A 22,419-nucleotide genomic window follows, 5' to 3' on the forward strand; every position below is an offset into this window, starting at 1 on the left:
CAATCACGGCCCGATCCTGCTGATGACGCTGCGCCGCACGGGCCAATCCCGTCGCGGCGTTAGTGAGGGGGCTCGGCTCCCTCCACCAATGGGAGCGCGGCGGCTTCGTTCTTCACCGCGGCAGCTCCTGGATCTCGGAGCAAGTTGCGGGGGGTTTTCCTGGCCCCGGGCCGCGGTGGTGATTTGGCGGCAAAGGGTTTTCAAGGGCGCTGGTCTCGACTAGACCCCCCTCTCGACCTTGCCACCACCTGGGAGCGGATTTCACGAGGGGAGGCTCCACAAGCCTCCGACCCTCACGGTTAATGTGCCGATGAGCACACCGATCCCTTCCTCACGCTCCGCAGTCCAGCACCACGCGTCTCGGGTCCCAACAGCACGATTTTTCAGCCGTTTTCTGGGATAGCTTTAGGAACCTTTAGTCCTGGGTTCCCAACAGGAGGCCAGCTCTTCTCAGGCCCTTGGAGATTCAGTTGTAGACAAAGCACACAGCAGAGTCTTGGCAGTTTCAAGTAGGCAGGGTCACAGCACACAGCAAAGCCCCTTTCTTCTCCTCAGCTTCCAGGTAGACAGTAGAACAGGGCAGCCCTTAGAGCACACAGTAAGGCAATCTTCCTTTGGTTCTCTAGCCGTCCTCCTTCCAGCCGAGGTTCCTTCTTGGTTGCAGAATTTCAGAATCTAACTTCTGTAGTCAGGGGTCCTTTCCTTATACCCCTCAATGTCTTTGAAGTTCTTTGAAGTCTTTGTGCATGGAGGCCCTTGGTCCAGTCTAAACCAGTTCTGGGGGTTGCGGAGCACTGAGGTGTCTCTGGTTTTCTTCTTCCTGTCAGCTTCAGGGCCAGAGGTGTCCGTTGACCATCAGGAGGGGGCTAGCAGCGGGAGGCAGACCAGCACAGCCCAGCACTTATCAGGCATTCCTTCCTCCCACCTCCCAGGCAGGCAGATGTGCCCTTTCATCCCCGGGATGGCTCCGACCCTCTCCTCTGGGGCTCTGCAGCCCCCCCCCTGTCACATCCAGACCAGGCAGGCATTCCACAAACCCAGGCACACAGAAAGGTTTAGACAAGAGAACAGCCACTTTCTAAAAGTGCTATTCTCCAACACAGGATTTAAAAACACCCTTCACTAAAAGATGTGTCATTAAATTCTGAGTTCAGGGATATCCTTCACTTATGTCCCATCTTGTTCCTATGGGAAGATAGGCTGGTATCACATGGGCCCAGCCTCCTCCATGTTACTCTATGGAGCAAGATAGCCTTACAGCAGTGAGCACATAAGATGGCTGCAGCCCACTACCAGAGCATGTGACCTGCACTAGTACATGCTCTACCTTATCCATACACTGCACCCTGCCCAGGGGGGTACCTTGAGCCTTCCATAGGGGTGACTGATGTGCACAGACAGGGAAGGGTTAGGCCTAGCCAGTGGGGACACTGGCCAGGCTGACATGGCAGTCACTGACTGCACACAGGCTCTGCGCTGGCAGGCCTGAGTCACCATTTTAAAGCTACTCATGTGGGTGGCGCAATCTGCGCTGCAGGCCCACTAGTAGCATTTGTCATCACCAGCCCTGGCCCACACAGTGCACTTTACTAGGGACTTCGTGGTGATACAAATATGCCAATCAATATCACAATTTACAGAGGGAGCACTTACACTCTGACACTGATCAGCAGTGGCAGAGTGTCCAAAGCATCTAAATCAGCAAAAACGAAATCCAGCACAGCATCAAAACACATGAGTCAGAGGCAAAAAGATGGGGGAAGAACCACGCCAAAAGGTGTCAGGTCTAACACCATCCCATATAGATGTTTAGTTAACTGCTATTGCACCACTCCATACAACATTGCCATTACACTCTTGTACATACCTGCCAAATTGCCGTTAAAATCCCTCCACCCTCGCTGTTTCTTCCACCAAAATCCAAATGCATCCCACAATCCCTCTTGTTTTTAAACCCATCCCTTCAGTCACCCCATAGGTTCACAGATTCAAAAAACTCCCATTCTCCCGATTTTACAATACATTGCACCTGGTACTTTAGCTTGCAAAACTTCATTTCCCATAATGCCGTGTACTAGCACTGCACTTGCGGGTGTCGTGCCGTAGCATACAATCAAAGTTAATCACGTCATTCAGGAGCAGGCTGAATGTAAATAATGTTAAACAATAGGTTTTCATGATCATTTCTTCACAGAAAATGTCCTTAACAAAATCGATTTCCACACCAACTGTCACGAACCACTTTGTTGTTCAAACGTGTGGGCTCTTATTTTCTAATGTTCTCCTTCTTGTTTTAATCCATGGGTGCTTCCTGGTTTAGGGCATCAGTTATGAAGACATTTATGAAGAGTCAGGATACACACCTCATGTTCATATTTTTATCAATCTTAATCTATTTTTTTCAGTATGTACAAGGATAGCGTGCAGATTGCTATAGCGCCATGCCCCATGGCACTCAGGTACTAGTATCACATGAGTGGGGCGTGGTCACGTCCCAAACAAATGCACAGCATATTGTGCCATTACGGTCTACATGTATCTGAATCAAATTATTTAGTATTTACTCAATGTTCTCATTCTTATCACAGTTTTTGTCCCATTATTCAAAATTCTGAAACGAGTCCAGACGTTGGGTGTACATTGCTTATTTTCAAGTTTCTAGTGTCCAAATGTGTCAGAGACTTTCTGTTAGATCTGGGGGTCTCTAGTTGGCAGAGGTAGGTACCACTGTCCAAATAGGGACCCTTGCTTCTAGTCAGGGCAAGGAGATAACCCTCTGAGATAACCTCCGCTCACCCTCTAGGTAGCTTGGCGCGAGCAGTCTAGGCTAACCAGAGGCAATGCGTAAAGTATTTGTACCAACACTCACAGTAACACAGTGAAAACACCTCAAACTGACTCCACAACAGTTTAGAAAAATAAAGGTATTTTTAATCTAAACTACACAAGACCAAAACGACAAAAATCCAACATACACAGTTCACGAATATGGTTTCAAAAAGAGTTCTTAAGGTTGCGTTAAAATTCTTCAAGTTGCGGTAAAATAAACCACAGATGCGTGAAAAGTTCACAGTTGCGTCACGTTTACTCACAGTACCTTTAGTTGCAACAAAGTTCCAAAAGCAGAAGCTGGTGCGGTGGAAAACAAGCGATGCGTTGCTCCTGAGATCCTGGGGAGGCGATGCGACAGCCCCGCTGCAGCAGCGGGCGTGTTGCGACGAATCCGGTCTGTATGGGGAGGAAGGCCACTTTGTATGGATTCCGGTGCGTAGGTTCCGTAGGAAGTCTGTTCTCGCAAAGGCACGATGCGACGATCTCGTAGGGGCTGCGACGATCTCCGGGGCGACGATGCGTGGTCCAGCGGCGATCCTTTCTCTCGCAGCTCCTCGATGCGATGATTCTGCGACGACACTCGCAGCGACGTGATGCGGTCCGCAAGCAAGCGGTGCGGCGTTCTCACCCAGCGACGACAGGCTCTGCGACGATACTCGCAGCGATGTCCGATTCTCCCGCACCGGTCTGGTGCGTCCCGCAAACGAAGGATGCGACGTCTCTGGCAGCGGCGACAGGCGCTGCGACGATCTCGACCTCCGTAGCGGCGGGAAACTTCTCGCACTGTCGGGGATGCGCTCCGCAAGCGAACGATGCGACACTTTTCAGTTTCAAAAGTCACTCAAGCTTAGTCTCAAGCTTCCCAGCACAGGTCCAACCTCCAGAGGCCCCACAACTGGATCAAGCACTCTAGGAGGGACAGAACTCTCTCAGCAGAGTTCAGGGAAGCTGGGGGTGAAGTCCTTTTGTTCCAGGGACTTCAAAAACAGGGAGCCAGCTCTTCTCAGGCCCTTGGAGATTCCTTCAAGACAGGGGACACAGCACACAGCAAAGTCCTTCCCCTCTCCTTGGCAGCAAAGCAACAGCAGGTCAGTCCAGCAGAGCAACAGCAGGACAATCTTCCTTCTTCAGAGTCAGCTTTCTCCTTGGCAGAGGTTCCTTCTTGATTTCCAGGATGATCTAATTTTCTGTTGTCAGGGGTCCTGTACTTATACCCCTAAAGTCTTTGTTCTCTTGGTGCATGTGGGCCCTGTGCCCGGTCTGAACCAGTTCTGGGTGGATCCTGAGTACTTTGTTTTGCTGGCTTCTGGCTTCCTTTCAGAGTGAGGGGCAGGGTCCTCAGCCGCCCAGCAGGGGGGTGGAGCCAGCATTGTGGAAGGCAGGCACAGCCCTATTCAGCCGAGGTGCTAACTCCTCCCACCACTCCAGTTGCAACTGCAGTCATTCAGCCTAGTGCTGACTCATCCATCCTGCTGGGGAATTCCCCAGCCCCTGTCACTCACAAACCAGACAGTCAATACACAAACAGGCCCAGGCACACAGAAGGGTCAGACAAGAGAACAGCAACTCTCTAAAAGTGCTGTTCTCAAACACAGGATTTAAAAACAACCTTTCCTAAAAGATGTGTTATTAAATTCTGAGTTCAGGGATACTAGATACTTATGTCCTATCTTGTTCCTATGGGAAGAAATGCTGTTAACCACTGTAGCCAGCATCCCCCATGTTATGGAGCAAGATAGCCTTACAATAGTGAAAAACGAAAATGGCTGTAATTCACTACCAGAACATGTTACCTGCACCAGTACATGCTCTACCTTTCACATACACTGCACCCTGCCCAGGGGGGTACCTTGGGCCTTCCATAGGGGCGACTGATGTGCACGAAAAGGGAAGGGTTAGGCCTGGTCAGTGGGGACACTGACCAGGAGGACATGGCAGTTCTAAACTGCCCATAGGCACTGCAGTGGCAGGCCTGAGACACCATTTTAGAGCTACTCCTGTGGGTGGCACAATCAGTGCTGCAGGCCCACTAGTAGCATTTGTCATCACCAGCCCTGGCACACCCAGTGCACTTTACTAGGGACTTCATGGTGATACAAATATGCCAAACATGTATATTCAATCAGAATAACAACTTACACAGGGAGCGCTTACACTCTGGCACTGATCAGCAGTGGCAGAGTGTCCAGAGCATCTAAACCAGCAAAAACGAAATCCAGCACAGCATCAAAAATACAGGAGGTAGAGACAAAAAGATAGGGGGAAACCACGCCAAAGATGCCAGGTCTAACACGTGTCCCCTCCAGCTGAAAGTGGGGAGAACTACCCACCCTCTTGGGAGTTCTCTTCACTAAGGCGGAAAAACCTGGACAGACCATCAGCGTTGGCGTGTTCTGTACCAGGGCGGTGTTCCACCGTAAAGTCCATTCCCTGTAGGGAGATGGACCACCTCAACAGCTTTGGATTCTCACCCCTCATCTGCATTAACCATCTGAGGGGCCTGTGGTCGGTCTGAACACGGAAGTGAGTCCCAAACAGGTAGGGCCTCAACTTTTTCAGAGCCCAGACCACAGCAAATGCTTCTCTCTCAATCGCACTCCACCTCTGTTCCCTGGGGAGTAGTCTCCTGCTAATGAAGGCTACCGGCTGGTCTCCTCCCTCCTCAGTGATTTGTGAGAGTACTGCTCCCACACCATGCTCTGAAGCGTCTGTCTGAACTATGAACTCACTGGAAAAGTCAGGTGCCTTGAGCACCGGCGCTGTGCACAGCAGTTTTCAGGGTTTCAAAAGCAGTTTGGCAGGCGTCAGTCCAGTCAACTCTTTTGGGCAACTTCTTGGAAGTGAGTTCTGTCAAAGGGGCGACAATGGTGCCATATCCTTTGACAAAACGTCGGTAATACCCGGTGAGTCCTAAAAAGGCCCTCACCTCTGTCTGGGTCTTGGGGGGCTCCCAAGCCAGAATGGTATCAATCTTGGCCTGTAGGGGCGCCACCTGGCCGCTTCCCACCTGGTGTCCCAAATACACCACAGATCCCTGCCCTATCTGGCACTTGCTGGCCTTGATAGTGAGGCCTGCCCTTTGCAGAGCCTTCAACACTTCGCAGAGGTGTTGCAGGTGTTCCTCCCACGTGGAGCTGAACACAGCAATGTCATCCAGGTATGCGGCGCTGAATTCCTCCAGCCCGGTCAGTACCTGGTTAACCAGTCTCTGGAATGTGGCAGGGGCATTCTTCAACCCAAAGGGCATGACACGGAACTGGAAGTGCCCCTCTGGCGTTGAAAATGCAGACCTCTCTTTGGCCCCATCAGTTAAGGCAATCTGCCAGTACCCCGAAGTCAAATCAAATGTACTGAGGTACCGGGCAGCTCCCAACCGATCCACAAGCTCATCAGCTCTGGGGATGGGGTGTGCGTCAGTCTTCGTGACCGCATTGAGCCCACGGTAGTCCACGCAAAACCAGAGTTCTGGAGGGCCACCGGGGGTAGCAGCTTTCTTGGGGACCAAGACCACTGGGCTATGCCAGGGGCTGCTGGAGGGCTCAATCACCCCTACCGCCAACATCTTGGAAACCTCTTCCTTGATGCTGGCCCTGACCTTGTCAGCTACCCTGTAAAATTTCTGTTTCACAGGCAGACTGTCTCCAGTGTCCACATCATGGACGCACCAGTTGGTGACTCCTAGGGTCAGGGAGAACAGGGAGGAGAACTGACCCAACACTTGGCGACAGTCACTCTGCTGTTCTGGGGTCAGGGTGGGCGAGAGGACCACACCATCCACTGACCCATCTTGCTCCTTAACTGCCAGGAGGTCAGGGAGAGGATCACTATCCTCTTCCATTCCTGCATCTGTAGCCATGAGCATGGTTACTTCAGACCTCTCAAAGTGTGGTTTGAGGCGATTCACATGCAAGACTCTCAGGGGCTTCCTGGGAGTCCTCAGGTTAACCAGGTAGGTTACCTCACTCTTCCTTTCCACCACCTCATATGGCCCAGTCCACTTGTCTTGGAGCGCACAAGGCTCCACTGGCGCCATCACCCACACTTTCTGCCCAGGTTGAAATTCGACCAGAGTGGTATTCTGGTCATACCATCTCTTCATTTCTTCCTGGCTTGCTTCCAGGTTCGCCTGAGCGAGCTTCCTGAAGCGTTGTGTCTGGTTGCGGATGGCCAGCACATAGCTGAACACATCCTGGGGGGTTTTCCCACGGGACTTTTCCCAACCCTCCTTTACCAGTGAGAGAGGTCCTCTAACAGGGTGGCCATACAGGAGTTCAAAGGGACTGAACCCTAAGGACTTCTGAGGCACCTCCCTGTAGGCAAACAACAGGCATGGTAACAAGACGTCCCACTTGCGTCTCATGGGCTCCGCTAGGCCCATAATCATACCTTTCAGGGTCCGGTTGAACCTTTCAACCAACCCATTTCCTTGGGGGTGGTAAGGAGTGGTGAACTTATAAGTTACCCCACACTCCTCCCACAGAGACTTCATATACCTAGAGATGAAGTTGGTACCCCGGTCGGAGACCACCTCTCTGGGGAACCCCACACGGGAAAAGATCCCCATCAATGCACGGCCCACAACGGGTGCTGTGATTCTCCTGAGAGGGACTGCTTCCGGGTACCGAGTGGCATGGTCCACCAAGACCAGGATGAACCTGTTGCCTAAGGCCGTCTTGGGATCCAGGGGCCCTACGATGTCTATGCCCACCCGCTCGAAAGGGGTGCTCACTACTGGGAAGGGCTGAAGGGGGGCCTTCAGCTTCATTCCAGTCTTGCCACTGGCTTGACAGGTTTGGCAAGATCTGCAAAAGGAACCAACGTGCTTTCTCATCTGGGGCCAGTGAAAGTGGGTGACAAGCCGGTTTAGGGTCTTGTCTTGCCCCAGATGTCCTGCAAGAGGCACGTCATGAGCCAGACCCATTAGGAAGTTTCTGAAGCGCTCGGGTACCACCAGCACACAGGCTGCACCGGGCTCAGCAAACTTAGGCTCACTATACAACAAGTCATCTTCCCAGTAGATAAAGTGATCTCTGGCTGCTCCACCTGCTGCCTGGTCTACAGCCTGTTGCCGCAGACCCTCGAGGGAAGGGCACTCCTTCTGCGCCTTGCAGAATTCCTCCCTGGAGGGACCACCTTCTTGCTGCCAATGGGTCAGCTCAGGCAATTCTCCCAGTTCGGCTACATGTTCCCCTGTAGGTTCCAGGGCATCCCCCTCAGGTTCTGCTCCTTCCTGGACCGTGGGAACGGCTGGGGCTGGTTTCCCATGCCCTCTGCCTCTTCCTCTCCTGACAGGTCTCTGGACCACTGTTTCAGGCTCCAGTTCCGCTGAATCACCCTTACTGGCTGCCATAGCACGCGTGGTCACACAGATCCAGCAGGCAGACCCAACATCTCCAAATGAGTTCTGTGCTCCACATCCTTCCATGGAGAACTCTCCAGGTCGTTACCTAACAGACAGTCTACAGGCGAGGCATCACTGACAACTACCTCCAAAAGACCAGAGACTCCCCCCCCATTCAAAGGGAACCTTCGCCAGCTTGCAGAGGCGCACTGAGCTGTCAGCTGCCACTACAGGGCGGAGTACACCAGGGATGATTTGCTCTTCAGACACCCACTGACACCTCACGGATGTCACGCTGGCTCCTGTGTCTCTCAAAGCCTCAATCTCCCTCCCATTGATGGTCACCTTCTGCCCATATTTCTTAGTGTTAGAGGGCAGTAAGGTTTCCTGGACCATCTCTTGGTCTCCTAGAGAGACAAGGGTCATAACTGCTAGCTCCCCCCAATCACTAGAAACCAAATCCCCTCCCAAAGCTACACTAGCTAACGCTGGGGTGGGGGCACCAGTGGGTGCTTGCTTCTTCTTGGGACATTTTGGAGCTATGTGGCCCACCTCATTGCAGTGATAGCAGGTAGGTGGGCCCCTGTTGTCTTTATTGTCCCGCCTGCCCTTAGAGGGCCATGGCTGCTTAGGTTTGGGGGTTTGGGATTCCTTTCCCTGGGAACTATTTTGGGGCCCTTCTGAGAACTCCTTTTGGTTACCCTTGTCCCCCCCACTCTTCTGCTGGGGACCCTGCCCACCTTTGGCTGTGGTACCCACAATTCCTCTGTTGACCCTGGTACTGGTCCAGCGGTCCGCCTCCTTAGCAAGCTCAATGGGGTCTGTCAGCTTGCTGTCTAAAAGATGCTGGCGCAGCTCTGGAACACAAAGACTACTCAAGTGCTCCCAACTGATTAAATGCAACAACCCCTTAAAATCAGTTACTTTACTGCCCTTCATCCAACCTTCCAGTGCACGCGAGTACAAATTCACACACTCCATCCAAGTCTCAGACTCTATCTTCTTGGAGTTCCTAAACTGCAGTCTGTACTGCTCTGGGGTAAGGCCATACCTGAGACATAAGGCCTCCTTCATATTGGGGTAGGTCATGGCACCTGCTAATTCTAAGGGCTCTAGAGCACTCCTCCCAGAAGCCTCAAAATGTTTCCACAGGCCCGCCCCCCAATGCTGATCAGGCACACCATTCATCTTCAATGCAATTTCATACGAAGTGAACCAGGCATAAATATCCTCACTCCTATGGTAATTCTGTACCAGGTCTTTGGGAATATATACTTTACCCCCATGCACTGGCTGCGCGCTGCCACCATTAGAACTGGCATCCACCTTCTTGGCTTCAAGATCCAGTTCTTTCATGCTCAACTCATGAGCCAAAAGCAATTTCCTTTCCTCTAGGGCACGAGCCTCTCTCTTGTCTTCCGCTGCCCTTTTCATTCTCATGACTTCCAAGTCATATTCTCTCATTCTCTGATTTTCTTGTAACTCTTCTTGGGTGAGGCCCCTACCGGAGTGGTTGCTGCCAGCTCCTGAGCCTACTCTGCCCACTGGCAGATCCTTGCTGTGAAAACTGTTTTCCACATCCACCACATCATCTCCCTCTTGAGCCTCCCAATGGGCCCTCAAGATTTTCTGCAGCTCCTCCTTTCTGTAGGCGCTTTTTATGGGGCACTCAAACTCAAGGCAGAATTTCCTAAGTTGCTCAACTTTGTATGAACACAAATCTTCAATGCAAAACTCTAATTCTTCTTCTGCCTCCTGACTGGGTGCCTTTCCTTTCACAGACATGATGCTTGGAAGAGTTACTCAAAAATAGAAAAAAAAAGAATCAAAACCAAAAACCAGTAGTATGCGGTGGCGTAGTGGTCTGCACTCACTAGTGATGTACACCAATTACTGTGGGTCAAGTACAAATACAAGTTCAAATCCCACCGCCTGACCACCAATGTTAGATCTGGGGGTCTCTGGTTGGCAGAGGTAGGTACCACTGTCCAAATAGGGACCCTTGCTTCTAGTCAGGGCAAGGAGATAACCCTCTGAGATAACCTCCGCTCACCCTCTAGGTAGCTTGGCGCGAGCAGTCTAGGCTAACCAGAGGCAATGCGTAAAGTATTTGTACCAACACTCACAGTAACACAGTGAAAACACCACAAACTGACTCCACAACAGTTTAGAAAAATAAAGGTATTTTTAATCTAAACTACACAAGACCAAAACGACAAAAATCCAACATACACAGTTCACGAATATGGTTTCAAAAGAGTTCTTAAGGTTGCGTTAAAATTCTTCAAGTTGCGGTAAAATAAACCACAGATGCGTGAAAAGTTCACAGTTGCGTCACGTTTACTCACAGTACCTTTAGTTGCAACAAAGTTCCAAAAGCAGAAGCTGGTGCGGTGGAAAACAAGCGATGCGTTGCTCCTGAGATCCTGGGGAGGCGATGCGACAGCCCCGCTGCAGCAGCGGGCGTGTTGCGACGAATCCGGTCTGTATGGGGAGGAAGGCCACTTGTATGGATTCCGGTGCGTAGGTTCCGTAGGAAGTCTGTTCTCGCAAAGGCACGATGCGACGATCTCGTAGGGGCTGCGACAATCTCCGGGGCGACGATGCGCGGTCCAGAGGCGATCCTTTCTCTCGCAGCTCCTCGATGCGATGATTCTGCGACGACACTCGCAGCGACGTGATGCGGTCCGCAAGCAAGCGGTGCGGCGTTCTCACCCAGCGACGACAGGCTCTGCGACGACACTCGCAGCGATGTCCGATTCTCCCGCACCGGTCTGGTGCGTCCCGCAAACGAAGGATGCGACATCTCTGGCAGCGGCGTCAGGCGCTGCGACGATCTCGACCTCCGTAGCGGCGGGAAACTTCTCGCACTGTCGGGGATGCGCTCCGCAAGCGAGCGATGCGACACTTTTCAGTTTCAAAAGTCACTCAAGCTTAGTCTCAAGCTTCCCAGCACTGGTCCAACCTCCAGAGGCCCCACAACTGGATCAAGCACTCTAAGAGGGACAGAACTCTCTCAGCAGAGTTCAGGGAAGCTGGGGGTGAAGTCCTTTTGTTCCTGGGACTTCAAAAACAGGGAGCCAGCTCTTCTCAGGCCCTTGGAGATTACTTCAAGACAGGGGACACAGCACACAGCAAAGTCCTTCCCCTCTCCTTGGCAGCAAAGCAACAGCAGGTCAGTCCAGCAGAGCAACAGCAGGACAATCTTCCTTCTTCAGAGTCAGCTTTCTCCTTGGCAGAGGTTCCTTCTTGATTTCCAGGATAATCTAATTTTCTGTTGTCAGGGGTCCTGTACTTATACCCCTAAAGTCTTTGTTCTCTTGGTGCATGTGGGCCCTGTGCCCGGTCTGAACCAGTTCTGGGTGGATCCTGAGTACTTTGTTTTGCTGGCTTCTGGCTTCCTTTCAGAGTGAGGGGCAGGGTCCTCAGGCGCCCAGCAGGGGGGGTGGAGCCAGCATTGTGGAAGGCAGGCACAGCCCTATTCAGCCGAGGTGCTAACTCCTCCCACCACTCCAGTTGCAACTGCAGTCATTCAGCCTAGTGCTGACTCATCCATCCTGCTGGGGAATTCCCCAGCCCCTGTCACTCACAAACCAGACAGTCAATACACAAACAGGCCCAGGCACACAGAAGGGTCAGACAAGAGAACAGCAACTCTCTAAAAGTGCTGTTCTCAAACACAGGATTTAAAAACAACCTTTCCTAAAAGATGTGTTATTAAATTCTGAGTTCAGGGATACTAGATACTTATGTCCTATCTTGTTCCTATGGGAAGAAATGCTGTTAACCACTGTAGCCAGCATCCCCCATGTTAACCTATGGAGCAAGATAGCCTTACAATAGTGAAAAACGAAAATGGCTGTAATTCACTACCAGACCATGTTACCTGCACCAGTACATGCTCTACCTTTCACATACACTGCACCCTGCCCAGGGGGGTACCTTGGGCCTTCCATAGGGGCGACTGATGTGCACGAAAAGGGAAGGGTTAGGCCTGGTCAGTGGGGACACTGACCAGGAGGACATGGCAGTTCTAAACTGCCCATAGGCACTGCAGTGGCAGGCCTGAGACACCATTTTAGAGCTACTCCTGTGGGTGGCACAATCAGTGCTGCAGGCCCACTAGTAGCATTTGTCATCACCAGCCCTGGCACACCCAGTGCACTTTACTAGGGACTTCATGGTGATACAAATATGCCAAACATGTATATTCAATCAGAATAACAACTTACACAGGGAGCACTTACACTCTGGCACTGATCAGCAGTGGCAGAGTGTCCAAAGCATCTAAACCAGCAAAAACGAAATCCAGCACAGCATCAAAAATACAGGAGGTAGAGGCAAAAAGATAGGGGGAAACCACGCCAAAGATGCCAGGTCTAACACTTTCCATAAGAGCACGACTGAGGCATAGGTTCCTTTCAGGCAGCATTTTATTCGAAAACAAATGACCCAATGCATTTCGGGCATAATGCCCTTCTTCGGGGGTCGCTGTGAAAGATCATAAGAAAACGTAATTACCATCTGCAGATTTCATAAACATTAACAATCATCATCGCCCTTTCCTGTCCGATTATATTCTCTTCTATGCTCTCAACAGAAATTAACATCATGTCTGCACGTATTAGCACACACTAAATTACAGAGAAATGCTATTTGCTGTGAACCATATTTCTACCCTTTCCTTGTATACTCATTCCTTCCGCATCTTTCCCCTTACTTATTTATCTCAAAACAGGCTCCAAATTGAGCATTTAAGAATCATATGGATTTCACCCTCCTCTTCATCCTAGCAGTGTACAAGCGGTATTCTACCTTTCACTCTCATCTAGCCTCTCCCGTTATCGTTCTCCTTTATCTACCCACCTGCTTTCACCCTGTAACCTTAAACTCCCATGCTTTATAACGTTTCAACTGCCCGCTCACGGTGCTTATTCACTTCCTATATCCATCCCATATAGATGTTTAGTTAACTGCTATTGCACCACTCCATACAACATTGCCATTACACTCTTGTAAATAAATAGCGAATTGATTAGACACAATAAGCCAGATGGTTGCTGTAGCTTCATTTTTAGAAACTATACAGAAATTGTTTCTATACAGTTTGCAATTTAGTATATTGTTTGTAGTTATTTTAGGAGTTGAGCTTTGTATAATACAAATGTATGTTTAATTTCACTATAAGCCTTTGTGTTTTTTATATTCTAATGAATTGTTTTATGACGAATGTCTTGTAGATATTATGTACTCACTTTCAAAGCTACCAATCTGTACAATGAGATTGAGCTCTGAGTCCGCTCAAATACCTCTGGTTATAAATAATGTGCATGAAGGCACAGCATGGTGTACATCATATATGCAGATGTTCAGAGAATAATATGTTGATAATTACCATTGTTAAAGGAGGGGAGGGACATCCTGACCCACCTAAGATTTCACCTGTCGCTCGTCATGACTACTCCAGCACTCCACACTTAATAATGGTAATAAATAGCATTATACACTCTTCTCTATAAAATCTATGATGCAACCCTTTTTGTTTTTTCTTTTTACCTAGATTGCTGGAGACATGCTGTGCGCTGATCAGAATTTCGATGTAGCTCAAGTTCTCAAATTCTTTCAACTGAAGGTAATTCAAGTTTTTGGTAACAAAAACGTTTTTCAGAATTACCTGAATTTCATGGGCTTCACTTACACAAGGCGTGATTTTAAATGTTATGCACACAAAGAAAACTCGAGTTAATGCAAAAAGAAGGTCTCAACTCATCATTTGGCCACATGAAGCCTAAGCTGAACTTTATATGGCCGATCCCCAAGATGCCTGATAGAGGCATGACATTGACTTCTCTCTGCAATAGAGAGAGACAGTTACATTTTCCCCATAGTGTGTTTGTGACACTCATCTACAACTGCCGCTATGTAGTGCTGGTCGGAATGAATAGGAGTTGGCTTTCCCCCACACTGCCGGCACTAGTGGTTTGATCCTCTGTGTCATTGTGCATACTATGAATAACGGATGAACGCCTGTATGGAGCAGTGCATGCACAGTGAGTAACCGAACCTGTGTGTCTGCCTGAGTTTGCCTACTGGGGATGAATGAATGAATGAATGAATCTGCATTTCTAAAGCGCATAGCTACCAGAAGGCCTCCCAGCGCTAGAAGCGGAGTTATCATATAAACAGAAAAGTTTTCAGAAGTTTTCGAAAGGTCAAATAGTTATCCTCAAGACGAATATGATCAGGTAGCTGGTTCCACACTTTTGCAGCGTTATAGGCGAACAGACGTCCACCACTCCGGAACATTTTTATCCTGGGGACTACTGCAAGAAACTTGTTCCCTGAATGCAGGGACCAATTGGGACAGTAAAGGGAGATAATAGAACGGAGAATGGGTGGATCCTTAGATGCCATTGTCTTATGAGTGATGCACAATGCTTTAAACTGAACCCTTTCAGCGACAGGGAGCCAGTGGAGGGTGGCAATAGAAGGCCTTGCAGATTCTGGATTGGGGGCCTGCGTAAGGAGGCGTGCAGCACAACTCTGTACCGTCTGCAATTTTTTTATGGTTGAACAAGGAGATCCTAAATAAAGAACATTGGCATATTCAAGTCGATAGAGGATCAACACTTGAACCAACAGTCTCCTGGCATTAAAGGGCAGTAGGGGGAGGATTTTCCCTTTCATCTTCAAAATCCTGTAACAATTCCCTGCCACTTTACGTGCTTGTTCCTTAAAGTTAAAATTGTGGTCCAACCAAACACCAAGCTCTCAATCTGTTCTTCAGAAGGGGGCTTTGGACCCAGACACCTGGGCCAGAGTAAACTAGCATTCAAGGGGAAGGCTTTGCCCAGGAACATCATCTCTGTTTTAGCCCCATTAAGTTTCAGATAAGAGTCTTCCATCCAGGCAGACACCCTTTCAAGACAGCCCGCTAGATCAGTTTCAGCTTCATCACATTGACTAAGGGAGACAATCTGCTGAGTGTCATCCGCATATGTGATAAACTGAATGCCAAAAGGCTTAACAACCTCAGCAAGGGGGCTCATGTAAACATTAAAAAGCGTGGGGCTCAGGGATGAGCCCTGAGGAACCCCTTACCTCAGTGGCATACTTTCAGAGATAAATCTATCCTCAAAAACTTGAAACGATCTATCCTCTAAAAAGGACTCCAGCCACTTAAGGGCCATCCCTCTCACTCCTACGGGATGTGTTCGTTTGATGCTGATGAGCTTACTCCCCCTAATGGTCAGTGGAGGCACCCCAGTCCTGCTGGAGTACTTTCCATGAACTTGAGGTTGCTCATGGGCACCGTACTTGGGGGACACGTGAGTGTGCTGTGGTGCATTCTTGAAGAAAAGTGGCAAACCAGCATCAATTTTAACCTGGAGTTACATGTGATCCTGCTGGTGGCCAGGTGTGTGGGCAGATATATAGAGAACTTATCCTAGATGGTGTGTCAAAGCAAAGCTGTGCACCCCACATAGCGATAGCCCAAACCCTTGGCAACCTGAACTCATTCACCTCTCCTAGAGCTGAAGACTCAAACACCCAGAGGTCTTTTGGCCTTGATTTCCATGCCCCTAGTGCAACTGTGTGGGCTTTGCCTGCCGCTCCTTTAATGCTTCGCCCAGATGACGTTCTCACTGCGACAATAAACCCCTCTGTTGACAATCTTCATGCTGCACAGTTCACTAAATGCCATCCAACCTTTTGGTATACAGTCTGCCCTATAATCAATACCGGCCAGGTGGAATATATGGGTCTAACATGTTTAAAAATTATTTCTTTGTCAAAAAAGAAACTGACCCTGCAAGAAAGAGATCTATCTTTCCTCATTTGCTGGATGAAGAGGTGGACAAGATGTTTCTCACTTTTCCAGGCATTGACTGTGTGAAAGCATTGACTGCGCTGAATCTGCAACTCAGCACACAGGTGAACCCGTAATAGTAACATTTTGTTCTGAGGTTGTCGAAACAGGACAAAATGAGGCCATCGATTAATTCTATCCTCACCTACATCAGCTGGCGAAAATGTACAAATTTGTTAACATCTTTGAAGAACTGAATTACCAAATCATTCAAGAGTATCAATTGTCAGATCTCTGAAAAGAGAAAGAGGACAGCAAAGAAGCCCCTGACCACTATGCATGTTCTTGTGCAAGTTCATGAACTCTCAGATACTAGAGCTGTGCACATTGAATCCTCAGTAATTTCTAAAACCATTAAGATGGAGCCAAACTAACCCAGTGGAGAAGCCCATGCCATCTTCAAGAAACCACCAAATAGTAAGGAAAACAAGCTGTGCGGATACTGTGGTAACCAGCAACACCGAAGACACCAAAGCTCAGCTACCAAAGTGGTACACCAAAAAGAGTTCATTTCAGCCTCTTGTTTGTGACCAAGACCAAAGGCAGCAACCTAATTAGCTGCAGCACAGCAGATCCCTAAAAAAGATACTTTTGCGTTTATGGTGCAGCAACAAGGTATTGCGCTGATGCTAGATTACTTACAGATGTGTTCCCTCGCATCACTTTCCTGCTTGTAGGTTTTTCGTATGATGTTTTCGGGGTAGTTGTGATCTCGTAGCTTTTCTTAACCACTTCAGCGCTAATGACAAGGGTAACTCGTCATGGACTTTCCATTGATTTCAATGGAAAGTCAATGGAAGATCATCAGGTGCCTTAGCAGCCAAGTGGTTAAAAAGCTTTTACCTCTATGTTAAAGTCGGTTTTCTTTATGCACTTTTCTAAGTCTGAGAAATTGGCCATATTGGAGGTTTTCAGGTAGAGCCTTTCATTTAGAAATAGTTGCACAACATTTCACTTTTAGTATGGTTTCACGTTTAATTTTTAACGAACTATCCTTGTTTGATCACCCCGACTAGTAATCGAACTATGCAAAAACAAAAATTGATGGACGGAATGTTGCACAATGGCAAAACATTCACCCCCAGTCACAGATCTGGGTTTAATCCATCGTTATTTTGCTCACCACACCACCCCAGTTCAGACATGGCCATATGCAAATCAGTCTTGACCCTGCGCCTCATGGGAACAGTCCAGCCCGTACTGCCAAGCCATGTCTTCCCTGGACCGGAATCAAGCATCCTAGGACCGGTTTCTGGCTATCAGCCGTCATCAGCCAGGATAGCTTGATTCCAGTGGCATGGAGAGCATGGGACTCACGTCTGAGCCTACCCATCCCACTCGGGGTGACAAATGCAAAAACAACAATTGATGGACGGAATGTTGCACAATGGCAAAACTTCACCCCCAGTCACAGATCTGGGTTTAATCCATCGTTATTTTGCTCACCACACCACCCCAGTTCAGACATGGCCATATGCAAATCAGTCTTGACCCTGCGCCTCATGGGAACAGTCCAGCCCGAACTGCCAAGCCATGTCTTCCCTGGACCGTAATCAAGCATCCTAGGACCGGTTTCTGACTATCAGCCATCATCAGCCAGGATAGCTTGATTCCAGTGGCATGGAGAGCATGGGACTCACGTCTGAGCATACCCATCCCACTTGGGGTGACAAATGCAAAAACAACAATTGATGGACTAAATGTTGCACAATGGCAAAACATTCACCCCCAGTCACAGATCTGGGTTTAATCCATCGGAAGATTGTTTCCGGTCCAGGGAAGGCATGGCTTGGCAGTTCGGGCTGGACTGTTCCCATGAGGCACAGGGTCAGACTGATTTGCATATGGCCATGTCTGAACTGGGGTGGCAGAGTGGGCTAAAGAACAGTGATGGATTAAACCCAGTTCTGTTGACTGGGTGTGAGTGTTTGATTGGTTCAGATGCTCCGTCCATCACCACCCCCTTTTGTACCACTTTGTTCGCCATAAGTTGGCAGGGTATACTCAGACGTTAGTCCCTTGCTCACTTTACCACTGGATTCAAGCAAGTCTGGCTGAAGACGGCTGTAATGCCAGAAACCGGGCCTAGGAAGCTTGTTTCCGGTCCAGGGAAGGCATGGCTTGGCAGTTCGGGCTGGACTGTTCCCATGAGGCACAGGGTCAGACTGATTTGCATATGGCCATGTCTGAACTGGGGTGGCAGAGTGGGCTAAAGAACAGTGATGGATTAAACCCAGTTCTGTTGACTGGGTGTGAGTGTTTGATTGGTTCAGATGCTCCTTCCATTACCACACCCTTTTGTACCACTTAGTAATCGAACTAGCCAGCTGTAGGGGAAGACAAAGACCGTCTGGTTTTCCACGGTTACCAATCAAACAAATACGAGGAAACAAATTGACATAGTCCCCTTTGGGATGCGCCGCCGAAATGGAAACTAAAAACTCTTACAGCATAGACATGCCGACATCCAATTGGCTGGGCGAGGGCACTTTACATGCCGCTTATCTTCCCATGGTGACCAACGGCACGTGCGCTATGACCTCATGCTCACAACAGCATTCCAGGGTCAATACTCTAACCCTCAAGGAACCAGCTGACAGTGCCACTGATCGCCTAACGGGGCGCTCAAGCAATGAAACACATTACCGATTGGTATCATCCAATGAGCGTCTTCCACAACAGGCCTGCCTGTAAGCAGGTGAATCTGTAAAAAAACAGTACTTAAGGTAAAACGCGCAAGATGCGGGGCTTACGAGAAAGATTGGTAGGTGTATCGGAAAGTGAGACACCTTGAAGTAAGTGGGGAATACTAAGGGGGAGCCTTACCGTGTTTACATAGACATTAAGCATATCCTCCATTTTAAAATTGTTGCAATAAATAACCACTGCTTTGTGGTTGACAGAGTGTGACAATAGTGCCCACCCCTTTGGAGCATCCGATGTAGTGATTGACTACAATATTACGAGTTTGTTCTTATTCACAATATTGCATGCAAGTGAATTTACACAGGTGCAAAGTGTTGTTGGCTGTTTAATGAATGTAGATATGCATGTTACAAACGAGAGGCATTTCGTAATTTTTACATTGTCTTGCTTGTGCCTTACTTGATTAGATCATGTATGCTATATGTTACTGTGCACATCGTTTTCTAAGAATTTGGACCTACACTTCTAACTAAGAAAATGCAAAAAACAACTATAAGATACTCTCTGACACAATGAAAAATGGTTCGATGGGGATATTAGGTGCAATGTGAGGAGGGCTGCACACGACCTCTTTATATGTTTACCTACATGGTAATTATACTTATCTTTTTCTCACATATTTTTACAGGATTGGTCACAAGAAGTGACTCTCTCCTTAAGTACAAACCTCCATTCCGCATGCCCAGCGTACTTGCATGTTTGATTTCTGGTCCTGACGAAAGTCACGTTGACCTGTAGAGGCACTTAGATGGATGGCTGAAACATGTTGACCACATTGAGGAAAATTGGGATGAACTTAAGTCCGACAAGTATCCACCACTGTTTTTAAAAATTGGCCAGGACCTTTAGTACTAAAATCACTATTTTTGGTAGGAGTACCTGAGCCAATTTTAAAATCACCATTCACCATTACACACACTGTCACAATCACAACAAAAATCAGATCCGCTGTAATCAGGCGTCGTAGGACATCCTGGAAGCATTCGGCAACCAGGGTGGGAACCCAAGCATGTCACCAACTAGGTTGGTGAGTGAAAGTTCTTTAAAAACGCCCTGCGGGTTCCAAGGCTGTAGTTGAGTAGGTAGCTAACTCATTTTTTTGGTATTAGTTATTGCTTGGGAAGATGAATATGTTCTCTTTACCCTTCTCTCTCCCTGTTGTTTGATTACTCCCTGTGCAATTCAGTGTGTGGCCCTCTAAAGGATTGCTGCATATGCCTCCTGCATCAGTCGTAATAGCTGAAATCCCACCAGGAATGTTTCTGCAGTATTATGCCCCCCACCCACGCCAACATTAGCTGATATCGATGCTTATGCTGTTTCCGGCATCAGTACTTGCTGAGATTCCACTCACTTCCGTCTCAGCGCTACAAAGACTATGAAGTGTGAGCCAAACTGGTTGTGGATGGTCCAGATGTCATAGTTTGAGTTCCCAAAGGAGTTTGAGATGGTGCCATATACTGTTGATTGACCGGGGTGGATTAGGATAATAAATAGGTTTGAGCGGCAGAAAAAAAAGAGGCCCATATTTGCAGATTGCACCGCTTTTCTTCAGTGTTTTAAGTATTATGAAAAGAAGGGGAGGGGTTCTCTAAAAAAAGCCATGTTTTCTTAACTTCACTAAAATTTTTTAAAAAAATGGAAATGTTGCCTGCACTCTGTGTGGAAGGGATCCCACTTGTGAACCGCACCTGAATATGTGAGACCACTTCTGCTTAGGTCCCCCTGCTCAATCTACATACATTAATGGGCTGGCCCAACGAGAGACTGGGAACGACACCTCCACACTGTTAGTAAATGGGAGGTACAGAGGCCCATCTGCCTTCAGAAAGGCCGAACAGGCCCCCATCCCGCATCCGAACAGCACAGACAAATCCCAGTGTAGCGCAGTGTGCGAGGGTCTTGCTAAGAAACAAAAGCTCCCCCCAAGGTACCTGCTCCTATTTAGTTTTTGTAAATGCAGTTATATCATCTCTCCCTCTCTGCATTGCTTATCCTAAGACCCCGGCGAATGCTTTCTGAATTATAGGCCGAGAATGGCCTTTGTATTTTTTTGGTAAGTTAATGGTAGAGCAATTTTCCTAAATCAAAAGTATTATCTTGACTAACCATTGGATCCATTAAGACATGCAACAAATCTCGAGACATTTTTAAACAATCTGCAGTAGATTAACGTCTGACATGGATTAAAGTTTTGTGGATTTTTTTTTTTTTTACATCAGTCAGAGTGGAACTTCAGCCTTTTGTTGCTGCTCTTGTGGCCACGTCCTCTTTGTCGCTCTAAGCCGCTTGTTGTTCGTACAGTTAAAGGTCACATCTAAAGATTTCTTCATCAATTCGAGCAATCAATCGCTTAAAAGCAGAAGCACTTAGCGTTCGCTGTACATTACCAAGCAATTGGATTCAAGATGAACTTGAAATTTAAGCAAATGATTTTTAACCGGGTTTATTTTTAGTCTGGGGGACGACGGAAGCAGAATGTTGCGATAGATCGTAAAGTGCCTTTTAACTTGTTACAACTCACTTTGTACAAATGGAACCTTTGGGGAGCCTATGCGCGTCTGCTCGATGGTTTCCAAGCTGTAGTTGCTTCATTCATTTGCTTCGTTAACAATCAATTTTTAGCACTCAGTTACGGCGCGGGGAAAAGGGCTAATGGAAGTCTGGCTGCGCCGTCCGCGCTCATGACATTATTAGACAGTGACCGGGAGATTATCCGCCTTCCCAGGCGGCGGCTAATTCAACAGGACTCTCAGCCCGGCTTTCTCCTAGGGCAGAACTCGTTTCTAAGAGAGAGCGGCAATGGGCCTTCTAATGAGGCATTTCAGATTATCAATTAAGGGATGCTAAAATACTTTTTTTCCCCTTTTTTTGTAATGTGTTCCTAATCAGTTCCTCCTGCAGTTCTCTCAGTAAAAGGTGCTTCAAACCAGGGGTATTAGTCAAATGAATTGACTGGAAACTGTTGGAAATTACATTTGATGCATTACACAACGCAACCTTTTTAAAGATTTTAGTTATGTTACTTGTCTATAAGATCTGTTCTGTGTTATGCTATGTGTTATGTTATGTTAGTGTCATTTGTAAATTTGTAAGCACACTCTGCCTTAGTGGGCTTTCGTAATGTGGTGTTGGGGTATATTAGCTTGCTGGTACCCCATGTTTGATAGGCCTGCTCCCGGGTCCCTCAATATACCACTCAGCACTCACTGTATTTGTGTCAGAGTGAGACCCCAAAAGGCATACTCATATTTATTTAAAGCTTCTGGTCTCGCCTGGCCAGAGGATGTGTGTATGTACATCCGGGTGATCCACGGGGAGCAGGACCGTTAAACTGCTACTCCTAACTCTGTTTTTCAACCATTGCCATCCACCGATTTCAGGGATGTCAAATCTTAGTTTGGAGTTTCCTTGATCTTGTGATGATATATGTGTAGGTTGTATATGTCTCAAGGTTGGGTGGCAATATCTAATTCAGAAGAGATGTGAGGCATGCTTTTTTGTTGTTGGAGAGGTGTTGCCAAACTTAACCAGCCGCTTACACATATCTCCGTTTGGTAACCTTCCCATAGCCCAGATATCAGAGGTACTCTAAATGTAGAGTATATTTTTCACAATTTGGCTTCTTATTGGTAGTATGTTTCCAAAAATCTTATTTTGGAAGAGTAAT

General features: G+C 48.1%; 1 protein-coding gene across 1 annotated transcript in view; it reads left to right on the forward strand.

Annotated features, from left to right (window-relative positions):
- LOC144823367 (uncharacterized) overlaps positions 1 to 22,419 on the forward strand; it is an 888,205-nt gene that overhangs the window by 275,167 nt on the left and 590,619 nt on the right. Inside the window, exon 5 of the mRNA XM_078681837.1 lies at positions 13,734 to 13,805. Within this exon, the coding sequence (XP_078537963.1) occupies positions 13,734 to 13,805 (72 nt within the window). The remainder of the gene's footprint in view (positions 1 to 13,733; positions 13,806 to 22,419) is intronic.

Source organism: Lissotriton helveticus, chromosome 3_1, assembly GCF_964261635.1.
Source record: "Lissotriton helveticus chromosome 3_1, aLisHel1.1, whole genome shotgun sequence".
NCBI lineage: Eukaryota > Metazoa > Chordata > Amphibia > Caudata > Salamandridae > Lissotriton > Lissotriton helveticus.